Consider the following 27,162-nt stretch of genomic DNA (forward strand, 5'->3'; position numbering starts at 1 on the left):
ATAACTTGTAGGTGAAGCCAGCTGGTGATGTACAGTGTATGTATTTCAACAGTAAAAGCATAACGGGGACAATGTAGTTTTAAAGTGACATTCCATCCACCCCCCCCCCCCCCCCCAACCAAGAATACTCAGGTAGGATTGCAGGTAAACAAGAAAGTTATTTGTCAGTCATCAGTTCTTAGAATCTGACATAAACATCAAGAGTTCTATTAAATTTCATTTTGAGATCCCTGTGTATTACCTGGAAACGCTACTCTGCCGATGTACAGTACATGTTTCAATGTGTGGGTCTGCGGCTGATAGCCTACAGTACTATATGTAATGCCTTGATGTTTCGTTCAGCAAGTCTGGATAGTGCCTTGGAAGTGTGTGCTGCTGCTGAAATGAGCTTGCCTTATAAGGTTTTATATGTGCAGAAATCCTAAAAAAGCAGCATTGTCTTTTACTTGAGAGTAGAGGAAAGATGCAGCTCACGATTACTTCCCATAATGACTACAGATACAGCAGTGCAATATCAGTATTTCTTTTTTTTTTTAAAGCTGCCAATGTTTTTTCTCAGAATCAACAGCTACGAACACCACTGACCAGTGATGAGGTCATTTTGAGCAGGAAGAAGTACTAGAGTACCATTATTTTCACAGTTGCAGGCATCATTGGATCCTGTTTGCAGTGCAATAGATGACAAATATGAATTTCTCAGTAAATATAGTGCACATCTCACAGCTTTGATCGTGGCCTGCTGATCTGTCTTTAAATGCCACTAATACATGTATGGCTCTCGTGCAGAGTTGGTGGGGTGGGTTCACCTGTGCTCAGTAATTTCTATATATTTGATCTAGACTTTCCATGGAAAATTATAGAGATTTCTGCTAAAAACATGCCTGATTAGGCAGGTCGATTGGATTATAATGTGATGGAAACTAATATCTTTAGGACCTAAACAGTATCATGCAACTGAAAATTTGATACACTTATAGTACAATTAAAGTTGGGTCTCCACTGAAGTGCATTATGTACACTGTAGTTCCCAATTATCATCAGGTAAGAACAGTACAATTTTGAAGTACAAATTTTAACGTCACAGACTTTCTTCAGAGTGTTTTATAGAAAGGAGCAAAAAAAAGTTAATTAATAAGCATGTTATCACACTGGGGAGTGGTACACCAGGATATCCGAGGAAAGGAAAATATGAGAGCGATATGTATAGGTAGCCGCGTCTCATTTGTCATGAATGTGATCTGTTTGAAACAAGAAATTTGTTTGCATCCTTGTATTTTTACTGGTAGACAGATCCAGTGTTACTGTTGATAACAAAACATGCTGTTGTATAGCATGGTGTGAGGTACATTTTTAGCTCAGTAAAGGCCATGGACTCTCAGACCCTTTGCAGCAGCATGAGTGCTCACAGACAATAGTATGCACTTAAAATCCTCAACGCCTACTCATGTGGAAGGGTTTTTTTAAGTAAAATATGTCAGTCCACATTTAAGTTGACTGTAATGACATGAGTAAAGCAAGAAACCATACAAGTGTGTAAACAGAATGATAGACATTGCATTTAGCATGATGTGAGGTAGTATAGAATTTCAAAGTTAAAAGCCCAATCCTCATCTCCACCAATATTTTATCATCCCTTTAAGTAAAAAGGTGCATCAAAAATTGTCTGGGCGAATGTCTTTGGTATGGATGCTTTCCAAATCAAATCCAAGGGTACCATGAACTAGCCCTCTTTTCATGTGTCTTTTATCATTGAATTTTAATGAATTTGTGTTGAAGAAAACAGCAACCCAAAAACAAAATTTGGAATGCTTAACTTATACATGTACATCTCCAGCAGAGAGTTGTTAAGTAAATTTATATCTTTGAAATATATGAATGAGTGATATTTGGCACTAAACAAAAAGGCACGCAACCAGCAGGCAACAGTCCTGGAACCCAGCAAACTCTTTCATGGTGCTTCTTGTGCTGACCTCTTGACTAACCTACAAAATGGTTCCAACTGTCATGATATGGTGTGTTGCACACAGTCATTAATCTTGAAGTTGACATCAAATATGCAATATATCATCTACTTTAGCCTGTTGAATGAATAATCTAGTGTACTCTCATGGGGGTACATGATGTAGGGGGATGGGTTACAGTACTCGTTGTGCTCATTAGTGATTCACGTGCACTGGAGCTGTCCAATGAATTGTGATCGATGGATACTTCATTCAGAGGTGGGGCAAGACTCCTTGTTTGGACTGGGCACGCTCTTCTCTTGTCAGTTCTATTGTTCCCACTCAGGATTGGAATGTCTAACCCTTTGTCCTATGAATACAAAAAGGAGAAGGTATTAACTTTGCCCTTCTATGGAGTGACCTATAACATGGCAAACAGATTAGCTGTGCAGCAGACCATGCTGACATTGACTAAATACTTCGTCAAGTTCACACTGCTGTATTAAACTACAGGCAAAACAAAAACTAACAAGAACAAGGAAGCAAGTTTACTCCAAAATCAGTCAGGAAAACTATGTAGTATAAACTATAGTATGTTTATTGAAGATTCTCTGATAGTACATGTAGTTCTGCTAATATTAAGTACAAACTTGTATAATTGTAGATTACAAAACAATGCGCTAGATGTATACTTGTGCATGCATACGTAGTACAGTTTGTTGTGGATACAGTGCAAGTGCAATGTTTGTGTTTTCTCACATTTTGCAGTAAAGATATCCATATAAAGCAGCTATTGTACAACTGGTAGCATTCCTGAAAATATTGAAATTGATGGAAATTTGCAGAAAATATGATATACTGTATACCAGTAATCCCCTTTAAGCTCCTCATAATTTCTGCAGACGTGAGTTTTTCAATTAAAGGGCACGACTCGAATAAGTGGGGACAATATTCTCATTTCCAGATTTGTTCTTAGAGCTTTAGAATAGACAATGGTATTTCTGTGTTATGTCGTGAGTTTCTTGTGAATAAAGCGGTATTTGTTTTACTGGCAAACCACAGAATTCTTGATGCAACCAGTGAACATGTTTGTTACAAATTTGACATCTGAAAGCACTGTGTGTGCATGTTTGTGTGTGTAGCAAAACAGTATAGAAGTTGTGCCTTTCACAGGGGAGGTACTGTTATGAGGAAGGAATACCATGGACTTCAGTGGTTTAGGACTGTTTCAAACAGACCAGTTGTACCATCTTGGAATGCTGTGAAACTTCATTCTGTTTGATAGTAGGTCAAAGTCATCAAAACAAGTATTCAGACTAGAGGCAATTCTCTCAATTTCTTCAGTATGAAATCTCTTTTGGATTTAATCCAGAGGAACAACTTCTAAAAAGTTGAGCTGAAGCGATACCCTCTTCCCCTCCATTTGGGTAACTTTCTTTCTTTTCTTTTTTTTTTTTTCTTTTAAATCAGTGTGATTAAGTGGCAGGCTCCCATCTGAAATGTGGTTAGTACTGGTCATTCTTTTGGTGCATTTCTACAAAATAGGCCTATGCTGCTCTGTGTTATGGGGTTGCAGTGGTGATCTCTACTCTTCTGTTGAGGTACCGGAGTAATGTTTGCACGCAGCTATCTGATGCTAGAGATGTGAGTTTCTGTGCATGTAATATTTTCATTGCATTTCATCCTTTTTCAGTCTTGAGTCTTCCTTAGGAAAGGAAATTTGTGGGAGAAAATGAAAGTTTAACCATACATTTCATATGCATACAGCATATGCCGCGATGTGTATACTGTACACTCAGTATATAGGCCTTTAGAATGCTTTTCCTGTTTATCCCTGGATGCAATATCCCAGACAAGTCAGATCACAATTTTGGCGCCAAAGTCAATGTAAATTTCCTGTGCTCTCCTGTACATGTAAAAGACCTATTAATGGGTAGTCAATAAACCATGGTACATTTGTATGTTTACATATGTACTTTGTTTAATCTCATGCAGTGTATTTCCTGTTATGTCAGGTTTAGCAAAAGCAGGATGAAGGGGCTTAGGACCAGGATTTCAGGGTATAGGATCAGGGGTTGTGTGTTCCTACAAAAGATTGGATTGGTAAATCTGTGATGAAGGAAACAGTGTCAGACACTGTAACCAATTTTAATCAGGAGGAAACCAGCTACAGTCATTGTGTGATTGAACCAAGTGCCAATAAAAACTGAGAATCCAGTAAGGGATTTACACTTTAACCAGACTTGTTCATGGTTATATTTCTGATTAAATATCTAGGATTATGAGTTCATAATACTGTAATTCTTCATCAGGGAGTAGCATATAGAGTGATAATTCCCAACAAAGAGTTTGGGAATGAGACTAAAATTTTGAGAAGGTTGGAGAGTCAACAGCTTGACATTTACATGAAATGGAGGTGGGTAAACATGAGTTGGCTCAGTGGCACTGTGCAGGGAGGGTTCTGGATTCGTCAGAAATGCGTGGATTTGTCTTTGTCACCAGAACTTTGAGTCAGTTTATGTGGGGATTCCACATGAATCAGTTCTGTCAACACATGGCTTGAATAACAGTGGCATTCTCTAGGCTGTTTGCTGTGTCACCCGGGACAGTCACATGGGTATTCACCTGTTTGGAATTGGTGCATTCATCTCTTCCTTAAGGAGTCAAGCACTTTTCCTTCCTGTATGTTATTAGGAGCTCTTTCACATGAAGTGTGCGTTCACCTAGTCGCATGATGCATAACTAGTAATGTACATTGTTTCAGTTCGAGAACATTCTGTTACGGTACTTACGCCATGCTGCACACAAGACAATCATATGAGAGCATTCAGTCTATAGGCCCTGGTTTGTGACAATCAAGTAGGGCCTACAATTATTGTGCAAGGAGTAGAAGGCTTATGGTATAGACTTGCACATGATGGTCTTTGACTGAAAAAGTTTTGTACATTGTGTTGATTATATAATGTATGGACATATCTTCGCTGGTTTTGGAGATAGAATTTAGTAGGTCAACTTAATATGCGTCTGAACACAGCTCAGGCCTGAGACTATCCAGAGTTTGAGTATTTATGACAGCTTTCAGTCAAGAAAGAGTGTGTGCTATTTTCTTCATATGTGTGTATTGTAAATGTCAAAACAATAATCAGACTGGTTGTTTACAATAAGCAGTCACACCACAATATCGCTGCATACCTTCAAACATGAGAAAGTGGTCTCAAACAGTCTACAGTAAGTAACACAAGAAGTCCTTTAATAGTGTGAATAGGTGTATTGAGTGTATCTCAGAGAGCTCTACAATCTTCTGCATCCTGCTTCTCACCTCCTTACTGTCAACATTGGCAGATATCTATGCTAAAATCTGGCATAACTCTCCCAAGAGGGAGGGGATGTGGAGTAAGGTTTTGCATGCTATCCATGTTGATTTACAGTACATTTTATACTGTACTTTGTAGGCCCTTCATGGCTCGTTTCTTCAGTGAAGCAGAGTATTGACAGTGTTTTTAGTGGTAGAATATGTCCTTAGACATAGAATCAAGTTTCATTAATAGGTGAAATACTTTATAATCAGTCATGTTCATTTAAATCTTTCAGTCTGTGACATTGTAGTGGCAGATTTGTAAAATTATAAAAGTGAAGTGTGATTCTACACAGCTTGGAGTGCAGTAACTAAAACTTGTCAGTCATTTCAAAACTTGAGTCCTCTCCTTTCTGTTTGACAGTGTGATTTACATGTACCTCGCCTTATGTTTTACCCTTTAAAACTATAGACTGTGTACATCTGTACTAGTCGTGTTGTATCAACATCGTGTAGAAATCATGATTTGATTTTGATAATATAGAGGGTGTTTTCCCTGTGGGAGGTTTTCATCAGGTTGAATATCCACCATAAACCTGCCTACAGTAGTTCTTCAGATGTCATCTGCTTCCTGTTCTTGCACTGCCTACATGTACAATCAAATCAACAATCTTTGAAAAAACATTACCATGCTCTTTACAATACCTGCACTTGCCTTGTACAAAATACATGAATGTTGTGCTCCTCGGTAAGAAGAGGTATATTCCGCAGAACGTTGCATTCCAGTTTGTGCACTTTACCCCCATGTGCAGGAGCTCTACTTCCATTTCATATAAAGCTTCAGGAGTGACATTTTGGCGGTAGTGAAGGTCAGATGTCATCGTTGGTGAATACTTTCAGGTGTCTGCTACCTCCAGTTCCTAGTCTGTACTGCAAAGGTGTTGCACTTGCAGTCAGTTTTCAGTTACATTTTATTGTATGTGCACATACCTTACAATGTAGAATATTTGCACTGTTTATAGATGCTCATGTGTCTTTTTACTATTAATCAATAAATTAAGAATAGATTACATGCTGTAAATAAGAATAGCGTAATTCTATACTTTATGAATTATGTGCTTATCAACATGTAGCTCAATATTTCACCAAAGCATTGTGTTCATATACTGTAGGCACATGTACATGTACAAATGTGTTTCTGGAGTACTGTATTTCGCAAATTGGGGCTTGTATCACAGTTTTGTGGGATGTTGAATTGACGATCAAGGACCACATTGACAAAATAAGAAAGAGGTGTTATCACTTTTCAAAAGAAAAGGTTTAATTTTCCAGTCTTTTCCCAATTTTGTAATTTTGGATGGGAATGAAACTTGTTCGATTTCAACAAGACTTTCACCATTTGAATAATTACATTAGTACATTCTTACCTCTATCGTTGTCGTTCAGTACTGCATGTACAATTTGTGTTAATATCATTGCCTTCGAAACTACCTTTATTTTGAAAAAATATTCTGTACAAAATCTGAGAACTGCATACTGTAAATTGTACAAAAGAGGTGGGATTTACAGTCTGTTGTGTTACAGTGTACATACAATTTGTATCAATTCCAACAAATTTATGCCGTCTGTTGTTTAGGCTGATACATTTTATACCATTGCACAGCATGGAAGTTACATTAATACATTTTTATAAGGTAAAGGAGCTGCTCAGACTCTGTCGGCTTCCATCACATGCTCCAGTGTAGTCTGACTGGCATAATAAATTACATACCGTAGGAATATCTATCCCTGCAGTGATTGAATGAGTAAGCAATATCTGTGTAAATCAACATTACAGTGCAAGCACATTCATCAATCATGCTTCTACACTGTATAAACATTCCTACATGTAGTTGCCAGTGCTTTATTGTGCATGATATGACTGTGCAGTGTACATATATTGGAGGCATGGGGCCTATGATGTTGTGTTTGATATGAAGTCTTTCTTCTTGTGTAGTGCCCCAGTGAAAGAAACATGGGAAACTTTCCATTTGTTGTTGTTAGTGTTGACAGATTTGTCTCTTGAGTTATCATAGAAGTCAGTATTTACATTGTAGTTGTTGAAAAAAAAAATCTCAAAATACATTGTAGAAGTTTCAGATTATTTCATAGTGTAGTATCAGTAATGATAAGCATACAATGCTTGTACAGTATATGCTGATCATATTACACGTGTATGTATATATCATAATACACTTGATGGCAAGGTCTTCGATAATATTCAACAGTTTAGCTTATGAAATCATTCGGTATATTTTTATAGAGGTACAAAATTTCAGTGTTTTATCATTTTTTTTTTTGCAAACCAATTTGGTATTGGAATCTTTCTCAATGTAGGCCTACTCTTAATCTAGCCTGTATGGATTTCTGATATGGCATATTAGGAAATATTGCTTGTATGTTTTCTGTGTAACTCAATATTCTATGACTCTACTACCAAAGTGTAAAGAAGGCATTATGTTTTGGGTTCGTCCATCCATCTGTCCGCCTGTCCATCTGTCTGTATGCCTCAAATCTGGTTTTTATGATAAAAAGATTATAGAATCTATTGTCAATTTTGTTCATACTTGGCCAAGGTATACACAGTTTTGTACATTGTACATGTACTACAGAGTGTACTAAATGTACATGATTTAGGCCTATACTTTTACCAGTATAGATGAGAAGGTACTTTTTATAGGCAAAATTCCTTGAGGACAAAGGTAAAAGCTGAATGGGAATCTTTGTACACATACATTGTATTAGTCTGTATAGCCTCAAATGAATTTAAATCTCGCTCTCACCAAGTTATTTCTTCCCTTTTCAGCAATGTACTTGGTACATAATGTACTGTGATCAGAACGTCAGCAGCATTCTTTATGTTTGAACATCAACCTTGTCATGTTATATGTTTCATGTCTCACTGAGGCAAACCTTTAAAGTGATCTCACATTGTACAAATTTTAAAATGCATTTGGGGTCTTTGTGTGGAAAAGCTCAATGAACAGAAAAATATGAAGTGTAAATTCCTTCGATGAAGTCTCCTGACTATCAGTGCTCTTTTCTGCAGCAAAAGTGAAAATGTTTTTCTTTTGTTTCTTTTGATTTGCAGAAAAATGTCACAGAGTTTTTGAAGGCTTGTAAAGAAAAACTTGGATTGGAACCTTCCCAGTTATTTGCTCCAGATGATCTAGAAAGCACCTCCAGGAGATTGAGGTAAGACTGTCGTCATGGTAACCGTAAACTAGGCATGGGGTATTGTGTTTCCCTGGATGTCCTTGCAGGGGATTTCATGGGGTCGCATTGGGCGTTAAAGTGCGACATTGAGTGATAAGCTAGTTGGGAATTCGATGCAGGCTGTGCAGAAATGAGCAAGACATTCCACACACATTCTTCCTTATTCTCTTAGTCTGTAGTAACATTCCATATCGGATCATGTGACTCCCTCATATCATTTGTCTTCTCAGTCATGTCAGTTTATGCTCCGTGTTGCCTTTTAAAGAAGAAAGCAGTGGTAATTGTATATCCTTAGCTTTTTTGGCCAATATAGCGGTTATGATAAACCTGGCGTCCAGGGTGGATGTAAACAAAAACAGAAACAAAAAATGAACAAAAACAACGTACTGTGCAAATGAGAATGGGATATTTTCATGTCATATGATGTTGCCATTGATGCAGCATGTTCTCTAAAACTTTCCCCAGTCATCTTCAAAAGAATCACTCCTCTATGTTGATACACTGATTCTGTACGATGAAATTGAGTAGAGGAAGTAAATGTCAATATTTTTTATATCCATGAATAGAAGAAGTCAGATCATTTCAAAGGCTCCAATAGGCCATGCATTACATGATATTATTTTGAACCAATTCTTGAGGAATTCTGTTGTATTACTGCTTCATGAAACATTATGTCCATGTTCACAAGAAGTGCTACCAGTAATCATCATGTGAACATATCATGTCAACATGACAGTAATATTTGACATGTGTGCACGTAGTAAAAAAACAACAACAAACAAACAAAAACAAACAGAACAACCTATCAATGACATTGGTGTCAGAATAGCACGTACAGGTAATTCTATTCATGATGACACTTTTTTTTTTTGGTCTAAGAGCGTGTTTCTACTGAGAGCACCTCGCATCACCGCGAATTTTGTCTCCCGCATCGCCTCGTATTTTACGACCACTCGAGCTGTTTCTACTGAGCAATAAAATATGCGGTGATGCGAGGTGACGTGCAAAATGCGGTGAATCCGGAAGTCGCGTATTTTCAGGTCACAGATTAGGTCACGCTGCCTCTGCACTGCTATTTTGTGGTAGGCCACTGAATTTCGTTTAGTCTTTCCATTCAGAAATGCCCCTCACCAACATTTCCTGCCACTGGGTTATTAGGAATCGTTGCAGGTCTAGGGGCTCCGACACACTAACGTTAGTATTCCAGCGAAAACGAATTTGGGAATCTACAACTTCGAGACAATACGATATTATGGGAGAAATGAACGCAGTGTAAAAATCAGAGTATATAGTATGATAGGCTGTTGGGCACGCAAACAATAGACGAATGCACGCAATTCACATGTACCACCTCATGTATTTAGTAGGAGTTGTTACACGGCATGATGTGTGCGAAACTATGGTCGTTGTGTACACAAGTGTCAGAGTGTGCGATGAACTGATTTGAAAAGCGCGGGGCAAAAGCTCCCAATAATTCGAGACTTCCGATACACCACAAATTTCGCTACCGGATGTGTTTCTACTGAGAATCCTCCCTGGCATCAACCACCTCAAAAGGTGGACCACAGAGCACCTCACATCACCTCGCATCGGCCACTACCCGATCTGTTTCTACGAGGAAAAATTTGAGGTGTCACCGCGCATCACCGCTTATCACCATGAATCACATCGCATCGCCTCGCATCACCTCGAATTTTCATCGCTCAGTAGAAACACGCTCAATAAGAAATGGTTGTTTAACAAAGATTTTGATCATGTACAATGTACAAAGTATGAGTTACTACAACATCATACAACACTTTTCAGATTAATATACATGTAGACTCTTTTCTCTCTAATATTTGAGGCCCCACTTATATTGTGGACAAAAATGAGGGTCGCTCACATTCAAGCATGCTTCATACCCACTGACAGGCAAATTTGTTAAGGTGCCACTGTGTATTTCTGCTGAACATCTGACGGAATAATTTAGACTTGATAGGTTTTCAATAGCTGCCACCGATATGAGAAATGGGCTATTGATTGACGTCTTGCCTTGGCTGAAGCATTATTCATCCAGCGTCAATGTGCTTTCCAGATACGTTCATTATCAATTGAAATTCCATTTCAGGGCAGCTGGCTCATGATATTGTGGTTACCGGGGAGGGCCGATCTTTTTTTCTTTATGCCAAAGCACTCTGCATATTTGCATTGTACACATCTACAAAATTGTACATTGTACTGACTGCAATTCAGTTTGGGGAGGTATGTGTGGAGTGTAGTGGATGTATGTTGTTCCAAGTGTACATGATAGATAGTGACCATTTTATTTATTTATTTTTTTTAGTGCACCCACACAATCTCACAAGGTTCTAATACTCATTTACTGATAGACTTTTTTGGGAGGAGACAGTGAGTAACACATTAGAATCTGATGAATCAGTACACTTCTGTCCATAGCTATTCAACCAGAGATTACTTTTGATGAATCAGAGGTCATATTTGTTTTATTATAAAATGGAAAGTGATTACAGAAGTAATAAAGTGATTACAGATGTAAGATTTTGTGTTGTGCTTCCCTTAAAGGCAAACATGATTTTACAAATTGTTATGAAATCTGTGAGTGCAATGCATTAATTTATGCAGCTTTATTGTTGAAACTCGATTTATTGTTGCACACCTTAAAGGATAGTACAATACACATGTATCCACCTTGTGAACTATCTAATTTACCCAGGAGGTCATTGTGATATGATAAACTATTTTCTTATAAGGTGAAATGTGATAATCAGGTTAATGCACACAACCAGTAATGACTGCGGAAAATGTCAACACATGCCCCTTCACGAAATGTGATGTGCTCTAGATCTGTCCTTAAACTTTGGTAATTGCATTTTATCATATCAAGGATCAGTTACAATTGATTTGATGTCTTTTTTTGTGGTTTGTTTGTTTGTTTTTTCTCTAATGCATGCAAAGGTATATGTATACATGTACTTGATTGTTCATTTGCAAAGTCTTTTGTTTTGCAATGAAGAGCTCTCTCTGATTTACTGTATTGTGGAAACAACAGATAAAATGATTCACCTTCTGTGAAAGTGTACGGGCAAGGTGGCTATTGAAAAAAGAAAATACTCTGAACTGTAACTAATTTGCCAAACAAAGGCAAGCACTTTTGAAAGTTAAAATTTACTGGCAAACTTATGTATTCGTACATTTTGTTGATTAATATGTGTACAATAGCCTTTCTGTTTGTGATTTCGCTATTACATGTACATGTATGTTAAGATAGTAATGTTCATGTGGTACAATTGTACTTGCTCACATACAGTATGTAGCTGTGAGTGCATGGGCGAAGGTTAATCTCTGAGCAAAGATGTGAGTTTACATGTGTACAGCCTGTGTGTGGTACAATGTAGCATGATGCCAAGTGACGATGTACAGTCATGTGGTATCAACAGTGTATTTTTCCCTGATTATACAGTACTGTAGCCAGAATCAGGGTGCAAATACCAGTACCCAGCCAATAAGAGCAAACTGTACATATTTGCAAATGGCAAAATTTGATTGCCATACCCATGGTGTCCTGCAGCACAGTATTCCATACACTGTATGTGTCAATGTGTGTGTGTCAATGGGTGAGTTTGCTACCATGCTTTAATCTTGAATACCAAATGGGGCACATGGAAAACGAAAGGCAGTGTTACAATTGTAGTTGACAGTTACTCGGTTTAAAAAATACCAACTATATGGCCTATTTCGTAGTACCAGTATGTCAGAATTTTGTCTCCAGACCCAGCAATGGCTTATAATTGGCATGTGACCACCACATAATACGGTGTATGATAAATATTGACTTGTTTGGAAAGAATGTCAATGAATGTTGTAATTTTTAACGTTTCAAGTGATGTAATCAGTAAGATAGTACCTGGTAAGATCCTGAATAGCATTGCAAGGCTTATAAACTTCGCTTGACAGTAACCAGTGAGAATGCCCCAAATGTGTGAAATTGCCTCTTATACTAAATGGACATCTTCATCACATTAATAATGAATGCTATGTTTCCCATTTTCACATCTTTGTAGTTGGTCTCCAGCATCTGCCCCACCCAAGTCAGACAGAGAGAAGCTGAAGAGTGTAAGCCAGCATTTTCATTTTTCACTTTGTAGCTTTGGGACCATGGATGCTCAACTGAAAAGTAGAAGAATGGTATAAAAACAGCTGTACATACCCTAGGGTACATACAGTGTACATGGTACCTTTACAACATACAACACAAACATGCACTGAAGCTGCCAATCTTCCTGATTCTGCAAGAGACTTCCTAAAATTTTCAGTATGCAGAGGCGTCAACCGTTTTTGCCATATTTAGTACTGTGGTTAATGGTTTGTTTGTTGTTGTTTTTCTTAGCCCAAAATAGTGCAGGTTTCATAGAAAATCCTGTTTCTTCCAAATTTTATTATTATACATATGCCTGTTGGAGGAACAGTAAAAATACTGTTTTTCAAAAAAAGAAATGCTTTTGCAGCCATCAGAATATTGCAGTGCCATTTACAAGGTTTTTGCATTCCCAAGTACATTTACATTGTACATGACGTGTCTACAACTATGTTTGAAAAAGGGAAGCTAAAAATATCAGAGAGTTTTGGGAATTACAATGTATTTTAGACCATTGAGATGCATGTGACATGCAAGTATCTCCCTATATTGTAGGTGGAATTTTCCTGATTTGATTGGTGAATGTTGGCAGCCTTGATACACACACATGCATTGTACATGTACATTCACGCACAGATCAGACACATGATGCCTTTATTGGTCATTCTTCTGAAGTGCTACTGTATTTGTGTTCATTGTGCATTTACTGTACTGAAAGACAATGTTTATGCTGTCCTATCCTGGATGTCATGGAATGTGAGCTCTTTGCATTGTAGTCATGAAAATGTCTGGTATCTTATGCAGTGAAAGAGGGTTTTCAATGACAAATGCAAGAAAAATCTATCAATTCTAACTTTGTACCAAAATTTCCATTGTGACTCCATTCTGTACAATGCAAGCCCTTTGTATGTCCATGGAGCTACTGGTAACTCTATGGTACAGTATATCACAAGGGGTATGACCTTCATGCACTGTAGGCATGTCAAAACATTCTTGGTGGTCAATATGCACAATACATGAAGGAGAAAAAGGGCTGATGGGGTTGGATTGCAGGCCATGTGTAACTTCTGTACTATTTTGATGGCTTGATATTCCCTTGAATGAACAGGCTTTGTAGCAATTTTCTGTCATATTAGAGTGCTTCAAATTCTGGACCATTACGATCTTTATTAGATTTTGTCATGAAAAATGGTTATTGCATTTGGAAGAATGTTGTTCGCTTACATTACAATGTACACATTGTATGTACCAGTATATAGGCCTACTTGCAAACTCACTGTGCAGAAAAATATACAGAAAACAACAACATATTGAAGCACTAGTTGTGTAGTCTTGCTTTCCTTTCTTTTGGTTTGCATTTCGAGTGTGTGCCCTGCCAATTTTTGCCAAATTTTGATGTACTGTAATGACAGAGAAATGGAATAGAAGTGAGGAGCTCTGTCAATGACCCCCTAAATGAGCCCTATTGTATGAAGGTCAGTGCTGTATGTCTAGTGATGTTCATTGCATCTTTGACTCATACATGTATACACAGTTGTTCGTACCTTGACCCTGATATTCATTTTATTTTTATTACAACTTAGGTGTGCATGTGGCTGTTGGTAGAAATAACATCTGTGCAAATCACTCATGAACTACAAATAATGCCTCAAAAAGAGTTATATTAACTGAGTGAACTGAGTTGTGTGGCATACACTGCAAATGAAATTAGTAGGCCCACTTAGCAAGTGCATCCATCCTGTGGTGAAGGCATTGTATTTGATATTATACAAACCTGTTTAATTGCTTATACTTCACTAAAGTAGCAGCTTATGCTGGTGCATTAAATGTAGGTGTTTTTTTTTTTTTTTTTCGTTATATTTGTACATTTATGGTTGTACTTTACCCTCTTCTACAGATTGTTACCACTGTGTACTGGATAGCAGAAGCCACTGAGAACATTCCATCATACACTGGGCCAAAACTTGACACATACGCCTTTGAGTCGGTCATATTTGGAATCTACACACCAAGGGTAAGACACAGATTGATCATTGTAAACAGTGTGTAGTCCTGCAATGATTGCCAATTTCCCCTTGAACGGCACGTGACAGTCTGACTTTTTAGTTTGTTTTATAACCAGTAGAGAAGGATGAAGCTAGGTATATGTACATGTAGTGTTGGTCTGTTTTGTGTTGCTTTATTCTGTGACCTGTTTTTCAGGCCAGTTGGGGACATAGTACATTGTTGTATCTCAGTCTGATTAAGAGGCAAGTTAGGAAAATAGATGTCAACTCTAATTTCATTGAGATGTGTAACATTCAAAAGGCGATATCCTGAAGAGGTTGGAAGACAGCCAATTTATTCACCAAGAAATTGATAGGACTTTTAGAAATTTCTGTCACAGTATACAAATTGTGTCACAGGTTACTGTTCAAACCTAGTGCTATTAATTTTACCTGAATATCTGTTGGGCAGGGAAAAAAAATGTGGTCTCTTAATAAATTCTAATAACTTCGCTCCCTGCATGTTGCTCTGGAAAACATGATATTCACCATGTTGATCTGTGGACTTTCCATGTTGATGATAGATATCTCATAGATCACTAAATCACAGATGTGAATTTTTATGATTACTCATTAATCAGCAGTGAACCTGTTTTACAGCTGGTGCCTCAAAGCATTCATGATTTAGGCCTAAACCTTTCTATTCTGCACATATGGGAGAGTGACCTTACATGTGGATTTTATGGGGAAATGTTTAATAATCTTTTGCAAGGATCATGAGAGGAGCGTACATTGATAAAGTCACACTCGTTCTAAGCTACCTATTCCGTTGTGAGTTCTCTTGACCTTCATATTCCTTGTGTTGTAACAAAATCAGTGGTGTGAGATCTGTTTACTTTCAAGGTTATAGCACATTATTTGATGATCCTGTCTGGAATGTTAAATCAAGGACCCTCCTACGATATATATCTTCTTGAACTCTTTTCTGACAGGAATGATCATAGGAATTCAAAGTCTTTGTCTTACCAAGTGAAATGCTTCCGTATAAATCCAACCTGTACCTTTGTAGTTTGTGACTTACATTTTCTGCTTGTAACGCTTGAGGCTCAATGATACATCGAAAACAACTGGGATAATATTGGATGTTGAATGTGTGTTTTTTTAACTCCAGTACATTTTGGGGCTGTTTACCGCAGTTGGAAACAGCTGGAAGTTGACCATGGCAGCTCAGAGATGTAAATGCATTTCAAAATGGCATTGCATTTATCTCCTCGCAGAAAGGCGATCATGGTCTCGAGTGTGTTTCAAATCTGAGTTTTTAAATGTGTTTGAAAACACAGTTGCATTTATCAATCACCCGAAAATGCCTCAAATGCATTTAGGATTGGGCTTCTGCCTCAGAAAATTTGTAGATAAATGCACCCTGAATTTATATGTTCAAAAATCTCAATCACTGGAAAACAGCAGTGGATCCCACACAAGTTACAGAGTTTATTCATATTTGTGATTTTAAAAAAAAGAAAGAAATAAAGACAACTTAGCAGACAACAATGTAAATTTTTCTTGTCACACGTGCAAATATAGAGGGAAAAAATCAGGCTTGACACACTAGATATTACAAAATATTTTGCACGGAATAACTTACACTTTACCTTTAAAATAAAGGCATTATCTTTGCAAGAACTCTGTGTACCATATACTAATGATGTAGGGAGTTTACAGTGGACAGCAGTGTGCTTAGAAATTGGGTCACATTGAAAAAGAGACTTTTGTGAACATACGTGCAATGATACTGTATTTCTTTCTTCAGGAGACCCCAAAGTCAACAGCAAACAGCACAGATCAACAAAACAAAAGTCAAGAGGTGAATGAGGACCCATCTGATAGTGTCTTTGAGGAAAACTTTTTGAATCTTCCTGAGACGATAGTGTACAAGGAACCAAGGTGGAAAGCTGATCTTAAAGCGTTACAGACGACTGACCCAGAAGGACCCATAAAACCTGTTCGTGGTCAATTAGTGGAATCTATTCAAGCAAACTTTGGGAGGGCAAACGGTGTCGACAATCACGCATCAGTTGCCTCTACCGAATCCCGTGCCGGGAATCCAGATGAAACTGGAAGCGGCGTTGTTCTGAGACAACCAAGCGCAGTGCGATTACGCAGAATGGAGAGGAAGCTTGGAGCTGGTCGCAAGGGCCCTCCCACCTCGGCAAAGCCGCACACCCGCAGCCTGAGTCTGCCGGAGTCCTCCAATGTGACAATGCTGAGGCAGAATGCATTGGACTCCAATCACAACAGTGCCACGTACGAGGACCTTGATGATGATGATGAAGACCAGGACATGTGGAGATCGGTAAAAATATAACCACACACTTGTATGTTTGAAAGTTCTAGCGTCTTTATCATTGCAGTGTATGGTACTGACTATTAGTCAGAGGAACAACTTTTGGGTGTTTTTTTTTTTTTTTTGTTGGAACATCAAAGAATGTAATTGCAGAGCTTGAAGTTATGAATCTTTAAATGATAGGGCCAATTTAAAAACAAAACAAAATATTTGTTTTAATACTGGATAGAGAAGAAGTTCTGCAAATGGCGTCAGAATGCCTAAGGCCATGGCCTTTGGTGGCCTAGGATTAATTTAAGCCCTGGATATGAGGGAAGAAATAAATGATGCATGCATTATATTCTCAGTGATGAAAAATGATTCTTTCAGAACAATATTGTGCTCCAAGTTTTAATATTCCAAGTATCTTATGCATGACTAATTTAAAATGAACTATTTGATATGTAAAAACTTTCAATATATCAATCTTTGTAAAAACATTCAAACTGCATTCAGAGCAAAGTTGCATGTGCTAATGTGCCACTTTCGTTCACTTACACTGTATCATGCACTTACTGTGTTTTGTGCGTGGGTGTGTGTCGTGTGTGTGTCTGCCTGTCTGTCTGTGTGTAGAGTCTGTAAATATGAAACGTGTCCTTACCATTTTCTTTTTGCAATCCATGTCTTCTTATGTATGTCACTATGTTGGCAGAGTTTCAACTCGTGGAAGATGAAGCGTAACCAGGTGGCCTCCAACGTCCTGGAGAGGAAGGCATTCAGGGAGGAGGTGGAGGTAGCTGAGCAGAACAAAGGCAAGAAGAAACCCAAGACTTTCAGGGAGATCGTGGAAGAGAAGTAAGTACTTCTTTAAATGACATGTGTACTACTCTTCATGATACTGTCCTGGGACCGAGGCTGGGATGCCCCAGTTTTCATGTTGTGTGGGAAGCTGTCAAGCGAGGGATGCATTTTGCAAATTCTTGCTCCGGCATTATAAGCACCTCTTATTCTACTTTGTATTTCTTAAGTATGGAGTAGATCTGAAAGTCATTGTTCATTTGGAGCTAAGCACATTATGCCAAGTATATTATCCAATAAAACCCATTTATATAGAGAAATTGGACTTTCATCTTTTGTGTGGCTCACATGATGGAGTGTATCCCTTTCACATCGACTCTTATATTACCGGGCAAAATGCCAGATGCCAAAAAATTTATATAAAAAATTATTTGAACCTTCACATAACACATCAGATCCATAATTTTCTACAGCTGGTTTAAAGATAGTTTTCCAAAGAGACAATTGTGTTTCAGTTACCAGTACAAGAAATAGGAGCAGCAGATCAGTGAAAGTTTGATTAAAATGAACACATGACTGTCAGATTTAAGTATCTCATTGGTATCTCAAAAGTGATAAACATTGCTCAAGTAGTACCTTTTCAATGCATGGAGGTAACTAATTACCTCTCAGATTTCATGCATTTCTTGGGAAGTTCTTGATTTCACTGTATTTTTGAAATGCAATGCTAACAGTGACATCTACAGTATGGTATGTAAGTTCTTGAGACTTGTTTCATTTTTTTGATATGAGAATTTGTGGGATCAGTGATATTATCATGTGTACAGTATGTAAGTTGTAAAGTGCAACTATTAAACATGCTCACATGACCAAGGCAGCCCTTTTGAGGGGCCCATAGCTTGCCGTGTTAATCCTCATGCTCTTGTTTAAGTGGTCACAACATACTGTGACAAGATTTTGCTCAAAGTTGAATTAATCTGATGGTCCTATTGTGTTACACATTGCCCTGTTAGCATGTATTTCTTTGCTTTGTTTGTTTGCCCTTGTTTTCTTTCTGCCTATAATTGTCAGTATTAAATGTGGTTGATAGGATTAATGACTGTGTACCCATGCTTCAAATCACCTTTGAAAAATTAAGAAGTTATGCCAGATCTGATACAGATTTAATTTAGTTCTCTAGGATATGTTCTTTGATGTCTGTATTATGATGTGGAAAAAGTGGCAGCAATGGGCTTGACATCTTTGCAGTGTCATCTGAAGGGGCTTTGATAAACATACTGCACATCGATCCATGCCTGATATCTATAGCCACATTCACACACAGGAGTTATCAGTGTTTGCATTATGATGCAAAAAAATTGTTTTATCTGCCATTGTTCACACATGTGCAGGACAAATTATCACGAGAGTCTGCGCTTGGCATATACACACACACTGCAAGGGAAATTATTGCAGTGCTTAAAAAAAATAATTTAGTGGGTCAGATTTTTCCATTGCGTTGCAGGTCGTGATAATCAGCAAATATTTTTGTGTACATATGAATTACGAGTTTATTCACTTCGCGATGCAGAAGTTGATTTGCAAAACCATTAATTTTGGGTGTTTGTGAATGTGACTTATGTGCAGAGTAAGACAAGTGTGATATGACATTTTAGTATGGTATTAAAAGGAGATGACTAATACAGGATCAAGAAGGAAAGATCACCCACCCAGTCTACTCTAGGTGACTGGGTGGAGCGTTTTAAATCTGGAGAATTATAGACAGATGGAGTGCTCTACAGTGCCTGGCCGGCAGTATCTGTTCATCGGCTGTTGAAGGCCATGTAATAACTTGAAAACCATCTGGATGAATGCCATTAATATGATATTAATATGTGCTTTGCGATATTTCCCATTTGGCGTTGAAGGAAGACAGAAATGTTTTTGTGTTGGTGAGATTTGCAACTGGATGTTGTTCGAGATTAATTTGCCAAGTTAAAAGTGATATGGAGATTATGGGGTGTAGATATTTTTTTTCATTTTTTTTGTTTGATATTGTATAATTATACTACATGTAATATACTTCTTATGGAAGGAATGCCAGTAGACATGCATTCTGTTTTCTTGTGAACCAATATGTATGGGACTTCACTCACTCCTATTCAAATACTTTATACTTTTTCATATTTCTGTATGCCACTCAAACACTGTCAAAGTTGCTACATGGCAGAAGTGATGTTAGGGCATCTGATGAAGATTCAACATATTCTGTTCATATTTTTGTTACTTTGTTTCAGTTTTGTGTGTGTTTGTGTGTGTTTTGCAAATTGCAGAAATTACTGTATATTGTTGAGCAGTAAGCTCCTTTAACAGATAATTAATTGGCCCTTCCCTGTGTCTGATCCATGAATAAGTTGAAGGCAAGTGACATTTACTGCCATCACCAGTTGAAGGAGAGGCTTGGTAATTTCAGAAGAGTGTGTTGTGAGAGTTCATGATGTGCCCAAGTACAGGCTACTGTTGTGTCTAGTTAGAGGATTACCATGCCAGGTTTGCATTTGATTGTGTAGCTTTTAAATACCTGAAAGCATACATTTGTTACTACAGTGTAGATGAACATTTTAAGCACTTTTCACTGAGCTCTTTATCTAGATCAATGCACAGTATTGTATGAGTGCAAATTAGGAAATAGTAATGCACAGTTTGCAATATAGACAGGTTGAAATGAGACTTGATTGTGAAGGCAGTGTTGCAAAGTGAGGACTAAATTTCATTTCTTTGTTATGTTCAGTAAAAGTTTTTTTTTTTTTTTTTTTTATGCATGCAATCTGGTAGGTCGACATCTTGGTATAAAATATTTGTGTGCTTGTGTACAACTTAGATTTTGTCAGGTTTTCCCTCACAGTTACTATAATTATTAAAAAAATAATAATTTCTCGGTAATGAACTGAGAGCCGGGACATACAGTAATTCTTGATATTGGCAAACCTTTGGGGCTGTTTGTACTGTACTATTAACACCAAAGTATCATTAAGCCATGCAGGATATGGAAAGTTGTAATTACTCTTGGGCAGAGTTACCCCTAATATTTTATATCCTGTGTATCCAGAACATCTGATTTGTTTTTGAATCTCATATTATCTGTTACAAGTGTTAATTAACACATCAGGTCATGGAGTAATTTTGTGGCAGAAATTATCACATTGTCCTCATTAAATCAAATGCTCTGAATTTTATTACATATCCTGTATTGGAGAAAGAAGTCAGATGGAACTGGTTTAATTCGATAAATCTGTACAAAATAAAGGGGAAAATACAAAATGTTGACTTAAAGAGAGAACTTGGGTTTAGTCTTTGAAAATGTACTTCCAGTTTACATTGTAAGTGTCAGCTATAGATTTAGCAACAGGCTTTTGATAACTCAAATTCATAACCACATGAATGTATACTAGGGCTGAAATGAAAGAGAAACTTCAATTCTGACTTGTGAAAACTAGACTTATGAAAACTATCGATGGATAACATACAAATAAACCAGGCCGGAGAGGTTCTGGGTGAAAGTATGTGCATGAGGTGACTTCAGTAGTGCTATTTTCTGAGTGGTGCAGCCCCAAAGAAAATAGTGCTACTGAAGTCACCGAAGGCACATGGTTTCACTAGAATCTCAAACAAAGGCCTGTTATATTTGTTTTATATCCCTCCCAATGAATTTTTAAGAGTAACAGCAAAGTAAAGTGGGTAGTTGACTGATCCAAAGTAATTTTTTTTTCCACGCACAAAACTACAATATGAAAGTGTATGCATCGACTGCGTGATGCCCTTTATCTCGTGAAGCGTAGACGTCACGTGTTTGGTGGAAAACCATACTGTGACACTAAAATATGCGCTGGTGACAAGAGTGGTGCGCGTGCGCTTAGCAAATATTTTTTTAAAGTATTTCTGTAGGGAAATACAACTTTAGTTGGACTAGGATTTTCATGGTGGAAATATGTTTTGTCACTTTTAGTAGATACTCTCGACCAATCAGAGGACAAGAAATGATTTGTAAGAAAAATTATAAAGAGATGCAACATCAACCAGAGAAAATGTGGATTGTGGGATTGATGGGTCAATAAGCCCCCCCCCCCCCCACCCCCCCAAAAAAAAAGTGAAAAAAGTGAAAATATGTTGAATTTTCTTTACTTTTTCTTTATACTGTTGTACTCATATGACATCACAAGCCTTAGTAGTCTCCTCATCCAGCGGTTCCAACACAAAAATTTTAAAAATTCATAACTTTTGCATCGATTGTCCAATTTTCCTCAAACTTTCACTGATGTGTTCTACTAATATTGCTGCATTCTCTCAATCCTTATGTTTATGAAGGTGAACTTGTCCTTTAAGTTGTGGTATGCTGGAATGTTACTGCTAACTTTAAAACAAACAGTGAGCGACCTTTCGTTTTGACATTATCTAGCTGCATCTGTTTGCTTACAGGCACTCCATCCAGATGGCAAAACTAGATAAAAGGATTTATTGGCTATATGAAAACCATGCTGTAAGCAGTAGATTCAAGAGAATAGAATTGAATGCAGTAAAGAGATAGGTCAAATAAATTTCAAACTCTCGAGCAAAAGTCAACTGATCTGATACTTGAAGTGAGAATGGTAGACCAGCATTAAAGTCTAATGACTAGGGAAGTTCAGACTTTGTAGGAATTAGAGGACTGAAAAAAGAAATGAAATTACAAGTTATTTTAAACAAAATAAAGTTCACTTTCTGTCATTTTATCCTGTAGCTTGAGCAATAGGCCTCTGTGTGCTCTGATTTTATATGTAATGAGAAGCTCAGTGGTTTAGTTATTTTCATGTTTTGTTATTTCTTTTTTGAAATTTGCTTTTGTGTGTGTTTATGTGTTATACATTATGTTCATGCAGTGTAAATAAGATAAATATAACAGGTGTATATGTTTTTTTGCACTTATTTTTGTACTGCGCCTATATCGCTATGTAAAGAAAACCCCCAAATTGCCATACTGTAAAACTGATATTGTGTGTGTGTGTGTGTGTGTGTGTGTGTTTGTGTGTTTGATTAGATCCTTATGTGATTCTAAAAAACATCATATATACTAGTAGACTATTCCTATTTGTAACTATCTGAACCTTTTAATGAGGTCTAAGGGACCATGTAGGTATGTGCTTGGCTGATAAAGATCCGTGAGTACGTAGGCAGCCATTGCCTTGTACAGTGGATCCAGACTTCTAATCATGCAGAGACGACACTGCACAGTCCATTTCCCAATTAATCCCAGTGATCTCCCTCCTCTGATGAGAAGCTGAGTAACTGTGGCGATGTGTGTCTTGTGGCGATGACAGTAAATGTGTTCTCCAGCATACTCTCCTCCAATGTACTGTAGCTACAAATGTATAACTACATGTATATTCCGTATGATATATTTTTATACAAGGTGTCTTCATTGTCTGAATTGGCATTTTTATTCAAATTACTAGTTTGAGGAATTAGTTATACACTGTATATTAAGAAGGAAATTAAGCTTGGATCCTTTTTACAGTGACTTGTCCAGTAAAACCTTTGAATGTGCAGTACATTACAATTATGCATCAGGGGAATGGCTGTGCAGTGTTTATCAACAAACAAGATAAAAATGTAATGTCCATCATGTGTGATTTTTTTCCTTGACAATGGCTGTGATGAAATGATATAATTCAATGTTTGAGCTAATTTGATTACTTTTGCGAGATACTTTGTGTACAGCGCACTGGATGTTGGAATTCAAGTGATTTTAAAGCCTTAGTGTTGATGAAGTATGTGGGAAATTCATCCATCATTTTAGTGTGGTATCTCTGCAGTCAGATTCCCGTTTTCAACATACTGTAGAATAACATTACGATCACAAAGGCTTTGAATGTGGATAGCTGTCTGCCTGTGCAATACTCCTGTGCAGAAGCCATTTTATCACAAAAGGTGCTGCTGATTAGTTTGAGTCAATTATGCAGTATATGGGCCATGGCTGTCTCTATGAGTGCAACACTAATTTGTTTTGATGCCTGAAATGTCCCCTGTGCAACATGGTATCCAGATGATTCACACTCTGAGATGCAGACTGTAACCTTATTGCAGTATTTTGTACTGTTTTTTGCTAAAAAATACTTCGAGTTTTACAGAAAATATTGTTTTCACAAGATTGTATTACTACACATGTCTACCAAAATGATGCCTTTTCAGCTGGAATACTGCCTTGCTGTTTACAGGGTTGGCATCCCTGCATGCTGTAGACCTACATTGTATTAAACACTCTGTAAATTCAGCTTTAGCTTAAAACCTGTTGAGCTTTCAAGTGTACAATATGTATTGAACTTCTGGTGCAAGCTGTATCATAAATAGTTTCCATTGTAACCCTAGAGTTTGTATGTACCTTTAGATGTACATGAATTGTGCTAGACTGAGAACTATTAACAAATTCCAGTAACAGGAATGTGTGTAGAAGAAGGTTAAAAGGTATTGTAGGTGGGGGAACTTCTGTGCAACTGCTTTTTGTTGTGTACACTTAGTTTCAACATTAGTAATAATATTGCTTGTTTGTGATAGCAGAGACTACAATGTTTCGATACGCAGAGAAAATAATCTTATTTTGATATTTTTGTGATAGCTCAGTGGAACAGGCAATATGCACAAATTTCCACGTTGAAATATTCCATGTTTACAACAGTTCATCATTAATGCATTTTCTGGTACATTTAGGTCAGATGTAATCAGACATATAAGATCTTCATGCCCTGTTCTTGTTTTCATGTCTGTTTGTTCATCAGACAAAGGAGGGAGAAATTACTTGCCAAGAAACTGGAGCGTCGAAAGGACCTGGAGAAGGATGAAATTCATGCCATCCTGACCTCTGTAGATCTGGTGGACTCGTCTGAGAGCGAAGAGGAGAAGGAGCCAGAGGTTCAGGTGGAGGTACAGGAGGAGCAGCATACCCGCTTAGAACCAGTCACAGAGGTAAGGGCATGACAGGTAGTACAGTAGCTGGAGCAGCCGTGTCTCCCAGCTCCTGCAAGAGGCTCTCTGAAAAGTGCACCTTTTTTTTGGTTTGTTTTTTCACATCCGGGTGAAAGCGTATGATAGCCTTCCTAATTTTGGGAGCACTGTTTACCCACTGGGATGCGTGTAACACTTGGGTACACATATCTCTCTCAGAATTTTGTTGGACCTGCCTGATTTTGATGTGCTTTAGTAAAGAAATATATACGGTATTGGAAGACCTGGGCCCCATTTCACACACAAAAAAAGTTGATAGCATCTCTTGCTGGAATGGCAATTGTCATGGTAATGACAAGAATCTGGCTTCCTGATTGGCTGTTGCTGTTGGAAGTTGCCATTCCAGCAAGAGTTTCTATCCTAACATCTTTTATGAAATGGTCCGTGAGGTACATTTGTAGAGTTTTTGCAAATTGTTAGTTTAATGCTATACCCTCTCTACCCTTTGTATGCAGTTTGATTGGTCATGTAAATTACACCAGTCATTCTTATGTAAGGGAACATAGTTTTAGAGCACATGCCCATGATGAATATTAGTTTTCTTAGATTTACCAAGATTATTTTGTGTAATAAAATTGAAAAGGACAAAAAGGTAGAATTTCAAACATTTTGTTAAAGTCTGTAAGTTTTTTTTTGGCATTTTATTTTGTGTTGTTTTGGCATGCACATGTACACCCAGCATGCTTAATGATAGATCCTATATACATGATTACAGTCAAGTTGCACTGATTTTTATTTATTTGACAGTACCCAAAACTTGCCTTGCTCTGTGTGGAGTAAATGCACTGAGCACTGAAACTGACTTTGAGAAGACGTGGCAATGATTTTGTTGTGTTTATTTTGTTTAGATTTGCCTTGATTAGTCTGTCACAGCACCCATGTTGCCCAGTACCAACTTTTATTGCCTTGATAATTATATGCACACACAGGGATATCATTGTGACATGTCTTGAGGGAATTTTGTTGTGGAAATTATAATCCTGTTCTCATTAGATTGGCAATACTGAATTTTAGTGCATGTCTTAGAGTGGGAAAAGTTTAGATGAAACTGGCTAGATTGATGAAATCTGCCTAAAACCAGAAAAAGTGAGTTATAGAAAATTGATAAATTGAGACAGAAATGATGAAGTTTTAATCTGTTTTAATATGTTGCCAATTTGCGAATCAGTTGCAATTTTAGTGCTTTACATACAGAGGGTAATGTTGCAAACAAAACAAAATATAGATGAATAACAAAACGCTCAAATAATTTTTGATCGTACCTAAAGTATGAAACAATAATTACAAAAATGATATCTAGATAATAAAAAGATTGCAGCAGCAGAACCACACAAAAGTGATTTCTTGGACTTGATGGTGTATTTGAACATCATTCATAGAGTTGCAATTGTTTTATATCATCTATGTTGTAATCTACGTTGAAATTCAGCTTCATACACGTATATTCTGTGTGAAAGTGCATGTATATATATTCATTGAAGTTTTGTTGTTTTTCGTTGGTAGAATATACTCAGCATAGATGTCATCTTGTTGCTTTGGCTGTGTTTATGATGAAACCAAGTATATAATTTGAATTGCTTTGTTGGTTTGTTATGTTTTAATTTGAGCTCAATGTATCCTTGTGTTTTATTGCATTCATATTTGTATTAAAAGAGCTTTTGGTTTGTGTCTGTACTCCTCTAATGATACATGTTTCCTTTTGCCCTCTCCCTCTTCAGAGCCAACCTAGATCCAACACCCTTCCAACCAGGGAGAAGAGGGCATTTTCCTCTTCTTCCTCCTCCTCTTCATCCTCCCTACCTCCCCACAAGCCTGCACCCATCACGGTTACCAGTACTACCACAACCAGTCACAAGCCTCCCCCCTCTGTTGCCCCTAAGCCTAAGTACCGACCCAGCGCAGGAGCCTTTCAACCTTACCGGCGAAGTCAATCCGTTAGTATACACCCCCATATTGGTTATCTTCCCTATCCCATTCCTTTTTCCGCCCTTGCTCTCATTGTCTTTCGCAGAGTGCCATTGTCTTGCTGTGTCTCCAATACCTAAATGTCTGAATGTTTCTTACATGTGGAAATGGTGCCTTTTGTGAATGATATGCATTATTTCAGCTTTAATATCTACTCTGACTGTTCACTTTGTCTTGGTGGAAGGAGGCTCTATCTCATTAATTATTTTAGCATGTTTCTGTTGTCTTGCTTGCATTTGTCATCCCTGCTTTATCCCATGCCATTTTCTTGTTGAAACTAATCAAAACTTTCTTTCTTAACAATGCACTTGAGATTTATCTCTGGACGTATGATCTAAACTGTAAATCTACTTTTGCTGATTTTTTTTTTTTTTTTTTTTTTTTTTTTTTTTTTTTTTTTTTTACTGATATTTTGCTGATATTATTGTACATTCAGTGTAGTGGACAAG

General features: G+C 37.4%; 1 protein-coding gene across 1 annotated transcript in view; it reads left to right on the top strand.

Annotated features, from left to right (window-relative positions):
• The window catches only part of LOC140234806 (uncharacterized), a 103,620-nt gene that overhangs the window by 36,812 nt on the left and 39,646 nt on the right, over positions 1-27,162 (top strand). The window contains 8 exon segments of the mRNA XM_072314844.1: positions 8,366-8,469; positions 12,555-12,606; positions 14,526-14,642; positions 16,424-16,966; positions 17,649-17,791; positions 24,523-24,709; positions 25,083-25,099; positions 26,469-26,682. Of these exon segments, the coding sequence (XP_072170945.1) occupies positions 8,366-8,469; positions 12,555-12,606; positions 14,526-14,642; positions 16,424-16,966; positions 17,649-17,791; positions 24,523-24,709; positions 25,083-25,099; positions 26,469-26,682 (1,377 nt within the window).

This window comes from Diadema setosum, chromosome 11, assembly GCF_964275005.1.
Source record: "Diadema setosum chromosome 11, eeDiaSeto1, whole genome shotgun sequence".
Classification (NCBI taxonomy): domain Eukaryota; kingdom Metazoa; phylum Echinodermata; class Echinoidea; order Diadematoida; family Diadematidae; genus Diadema; species Diadema setosum.